The 5162-nt window shown below is 41.6% G+C and overlaps 1 protein-coding gene across 1 annotated transcript; it reads left to right on the forward strand.

Annotated features, from left to right (window-relative positions):
• Positions 1-603: 603 nt before the first annotated feature.
• On the forward strand, positions 604-3666 carry LOC135516151 (H/ACA ribonucleoprotein complex subunit 3). The gene is made up of 2 exons (XM_064940226.1): positions 604-818; positions 3026-3666. The coding sequence occupies exons 1-2, from the start codon at positions 765-767 to the stop codon at positions 3164-3166; spliced, it is 195 nt and encodes a 64-aa protein (XP_064796298.1). The 5' UTR covers positions 604-764; the 3' UTR covers positions 3167-3666.
• The last annotated feature ends 1496 nt before the right edge of the window (positions 3667-5162 follow it).

Consider the following 5162-nt stretch of genomic DNA (forward strand, 5'->3'; position numbering starts at 1 on the left):
AGAACTGTCCTGTGCGAGAGAGGCAGGCTGAGGTTTCCCGGGTTAGAGTAATGCAGAAGTCATATGCTGAGGCAGTGAAGAAAATAGAGTAAGATGGGTCAAGGTGGAGGGATCCTGAGAGGAGTGGTGTGAGTAGGGATAAACCAACAAGTGATATGTTTCAGTAAGATTGGATTTTTGGTATTTATGGCAATGGTTATCAAATGTACTGCAAGGATCCGTAAGTCGCAGAAAATAGAGGTTGTGGTGGTAGCTACAGAGAGGTATTTGGGTATCTCGAGACTTGACATCAGATGAGTTACATTATTTGTTATTTTTTTACTTGACACCTATTTTCCTTAACTGTGTTGTTGGTTAAGGGCTTGTAAAGTAAGCATTTCACTGTAAGGTCTAAACCTGTTGTATTCGGCGCATGTGACAAAGTATGGTATTGTTTTTATTATTATAAATAAAGTGGTGTTAGATTGTAGGGTATTTGTTGTATTTTTTTTTCAAGCAAAGGAGTTATACTCCAGTCTAGTAGGTGGCGGTAAAGCAACATTTATTGGATGCCAACTCAACCTCAACGAATAAGAAAATAAAAATTCTCGATTAGGTTTGAGCAAGAGGCACTTTTTTTTCCTCACGTATATCCGCTTTCAACACTCCGAGGGAAAAAAAGCACGTGGAGCGCTGAACGCAACTAATACAGGCACATTTTCTGTCAAATAAAAGCTAACAAGTCCACTCGTTTATAACTTACAAAGCACAAGTTATTCGTCACGATGTTTCTGCAGTTCTATTTGAACGAGAATGGGGAGAGAGTTTACACTCTGAAGGTAGGTTTCGCTAGCTAACAACTAAGTAACTAGCATGCAAACCCGTTAGCAATATTCAATGATGTGGTATAGAATCGTGTCCACTCTGTGCACATAAATATTACGTCCGTCTGCATTGTAAGAAAAGTTTAGCGGAGTGCGTTAATGCATTGTGTTTTTTAGGGAGGTAGGCTAGCTGTGCATCAAAATAACGCTACCGCATATCTTAGGGCTTCACCCTAAGAAAAAACGTTCCAGTTAACAAAGCCATGTATTTACTATATATAAACTCTACTTAACATATGTGAAATGTGTCCCTCGCTATCAAATAAACGTCTGAATCCAACTTTAGTCCGAAGAAGCACCATATTCATGTCGTGTTAAACAGCCGGCTGCCATTAGACCACGCAGTTCACGTGAGAATTCCTACCATGAAAGTCTACCACGGTCTACTCAACACAGCAAGAATATGGTGCGGTTCGGACAGAAGTTGGATTCAGATGTTTATTTGATAGCTTAGCACACATTTCACTGTACGTCTGGTAGAGCTAACAGGGTACAAATCTGGCGTTCTGCCCCTGAACAGGCAGTTAACCCACTGTTCCTAGGCCGTCATTGAAAATAAGAATTTGTTCTTAACTGCCTTGCCTAGTTAAATAAAGGTAAAATAAAAGTTGCTAGAGATTATATATATATGCCCTTTTTTGACTGGAAAAGGGTGAAGCTGGCTATATTGTGATATGGGTTATTCGCAGAGGGAGTCCAACCAATACAAAGACTCCCGATGTTGTCCCAAAGCTAAGCGGGTAGGCAGTGAAGTACGGCGACAGGTGAACCACTAATGTTCAGATTCAATCTCCTATTCACCAGCTCTGCAAGCATTGTCAAAATACGTTCGTTGATCATATGGAGTTTGCTGAGAAACTATGCTCATTTACTCATGTTAAGGCCAATATGTACTGCCCAAAACACATAACATACACAAGCAGCCCAAAAAAATGCCTATTCAGCATCTCCTTACAAGTCACATACAGGTCGGAAGTTGAAAACAGCTCTGGTACATAAAGGCTGTAACAGGAGTAAATTTAAGCTCATATTTGGTGACAAGCAAATATATTTTGAAATTAACGTTATAATGCTTTGCTGAGCTGGTGAATGGAAGTTTCAATCTGAGTTTTCTGGGCATTAGAGGTCTCTAATGCACAGATAGCCTAGCGGTAAGACCATTGGGCCCATAGAAATATAATTCATTCTATTTCTCTGGTTGGTACAGTAACTAAAAAGTCGCTAGTTCGAATCCCAGAGGCGGCAAGGCACTTAACCCCTAAGTGCTCCTGGGTCGCCATTGATAATGTCAGACTCTGGCTGTGGACTGAACCAGTACCTGGGCTTGAGGAGACTGACGCCCAGTATCCTTAAATTCAAAGTCCCATTAACTAGCTCTGCAAATGTTTTAATGTCCACATATGTTCGGGCTTTAACCAAAATATGGAGTTCCGCAGAGCTTCTATCGTCATTACTGCGGTTACGCAGGGTATGTACTTCCAAAACATGTCTAAATAACATCAATGATACTTTCGGGATACAGTACTGTAGCTGGATCAGCTGACTTGTGCTTGGCAGTAATGAGTGATTTTTATTGCCAGTGCCGAAGGTAGATAATGTGCATGCGCACTTGGTCAAAAACTATACATTTTTATTTAGACCATTTTTGGAAGCACATACCATGCGTAACTGCAGTAATGACGATAGTTGCTGTGCGAACGCTCCATATTTTGGTGAGTGCCAAACATATTTTGACGTTTATATGTTTACGGAGCTGGTTAATGGGACTTCTCATCTCCTCGATCACAGGTACTGGTTCAGCTGTGACCCCACTCTCATGTTAATACAAACTTGTACACGTGTGAAATAGGACAAATATAATCACCCACCTAATTATTACTTGTATATGGTGTTATTTTTATTGTAGCTAGTTCCTGGTTGTAACTGTTCGTAGGTCCTGCTTAGATGGCATCTCTAAACATCAACTACTGATGCAATTCATAACCTTCTCAGAGGTGGTCCACGTATCCAAACTTTACATCTAATTTTTTTCTGACCCTACAGCTTCTGTAGAAAATGGGCCTGTCCAACCCTGTAATGTTGTGATTTATACTCAGCTACTTGTTCATGCTATCTCGTTCCTTGTCATACCTCTCTCCTCTCTTCACCCTGTGACCAAACAGAAGGTGGATCTATTGGGCCAGCCCACCAGCTCTGCCCACCCCGCCCGCTTCTCGCCTGACGACAAGTTCTCCCGGCACCGGGTAACCCTGAAGAAACGCTTCGGCCTCCTCCTCACCCAGCAGCCCAGACCAGTTCTGTGATTGAAGCATGAATGACAACTATTGTGCCTGATTCACCCTCCAGGGCCGACCCGAACCGTAGACCTTCTGCGTTGGCTTGGATATTTTCTTTGTACGTTGTCCTTTCTAGCATGGTTACAGCTAAACAGTACAGCTCAGCATGGCCCTAAAGTGTGAATCAGGCTTTGATTTATCATCAATTGATTTAAAAGGTTCGACCAGAGGATGTATGTCTTAAGGCTAGCCTGAGAAATCTGTTTATGAAAATCTCAGGCCTGCTCCTCTATAGGCTTTTTGCCCTGACAGAATGTCATTTTTAAATGTAGTTTTTATTTCTGTGTGTATACAGAACATCATTCTGGACATGAAGTCATACAGAGTGCTGTATGTGATTTTCCTAATCCTTATGAATGTGGTTTCAGAGCTGTCAAAATCAACTGTTCAATTAACATGTACTAGTGTCAATATTTTACTAAAGATATTTGTTTTGGAGATGGAGAATAAATTAAACGTGAGAACTACTCTTGTATGTGTACTGAAATGTAGTTGGATAAATGTATAGGACAGAGGTGCCTTGGGGCTGTGAGGTTGCTTAGGCAGAGAGCTTTGTAGATATTGAATATATTTTTCAATCAACTTTTTGTTAGCTAATTACGTTTTGATTGTGTATATATTATAATCTCCAGCAGATCCGTTTGATTACAGGCTTTCTGTGTAGATTAAGACACCTTGGAGCTGGTGCCAGATTCAGAATTCTAGGGTGGGAAATGTATTGTACTCCTAATTGTTCCATCATCCCAACTGTTACACAGAGAAGATTGAAAGACTGCTATTAATTAAACAAGCAGTTGTTCAATCTTCTTGTTGTAAAATTTGGGATAATGGGATTACAATGCATTTATCAGCCCTGGATTGAGGCATGTTTTCCCGAGACAAATCTCGCGCCGGCTCCATGGTGTCTTAAAGGCGCTGCATGGTCAATCCGACCGTCAGTATTTGCCTTGCAGCATTTCCGGTGATACAGCCTCTGTGGAAGTCAGGGCATTCTTGCACTTTGGAGAGCTGTTGTAAAGTAAGTGAGTTTGTGTTTATACACGACCTCCCGCCCCCACCTGTAGCCAACCAATCATGTTAATGTGGAGCTCGAGAAACCTCCACATTGTTACCAAATGTGGGATTAGACCCTTCATACGGAGCCACAGACCACATTTTCGGATCAAGCATGAATTGGCTTTTAATCTACACAGGAAGCCTAACTGAGCCTAGTGCAACTGTAAGCAAGCAGGTCAGATAGGCTAGCTAGTATATACAGTGCATTCAGAAAGTATCAGACCCCTGGACTTTTCCCACATTTTGTTACATCACGTCCTTATTCTAAAATAGATTAAATTGTCCCGTCCCCCCCTAATTACACACAATACTGATGACAAAGCAAAAACAGGTTTTTAGAACTGCATTAAAAATAAACAGATATACCTTATTACATAAGTACTCAATACCCTTTGCTATGAGGCTCGAAATTGAGCTCAGGTGCATCTTGTTTCCATTGATCATCCTTGAGCTGTTTCTACAACTTTATTGGAGTCCACCTGTGATAAATTCAATTGATTTGGATGTGCAAGGCACACATCTGTCTATATAAGGTCCCACAGTTGACAGTGCACGTCAAGAGCAAAAACCAAGCCATGAGGTCAAAAGAATTGTCCAAGAACACAGTGTCATCATTCTTAATTGGAAGAAGTTGGGAACCACCAAGACTCTTCCTAGAACTGGCCAAACTAAGTAATCGGGGGCGAAGGGCCTTGGTCAGGGAGGAGACCGAGAACCCAATGGTCACTGACCAAATTCCTCTGTGGAGATGGGAGAACCTTCCAGTAGGACAACCATCTCTGCAGCATTCTACCAATCAGGTCTTTAGGTTAGAGTGGTCAGACAGAAGCCTTTCCTCAGTAAAGGGCACATTTTAGCCTGCTTGGAGTTTTCCAAAAGGCACCTAAGGACACTCCGATCATGAGAA

This window comes from Oncorhynchus masou, chromosome 27, assembly GCF_036934945.1.
Source record: "Oncorhynchus masou masou isolate Uvic2021 chromosome 27, UVic_Omas_1.1, whole genome shotgun sequence".
Taxonomy (NCBI): domain Eukaryota; kingdom Metazoa; phylum Chordata; class Actinopteri; order Salmoniformes; family Salmonidae; genus Oncorhynchus; species Oncorhynchus masou.

What these genes read in the sequence shown, in the direction of transcription:
- LOC135516151 (XM_064940226.1), top strand. Translation starts at nt 765, where the DNA reads ATGTTTCTGCAGTTCTATTTGAACGAGAATGGGGAGAGAGTTTACACT. An exon ending in AGAGAGTTTACACTCTGAAG is followed by an intron (nt 819 to 3,025) that starts GTAGGTTTCGCT and finishes GTGACCAAACAG; the next exon opens with AAGGTGGATCTATTGGGCCA.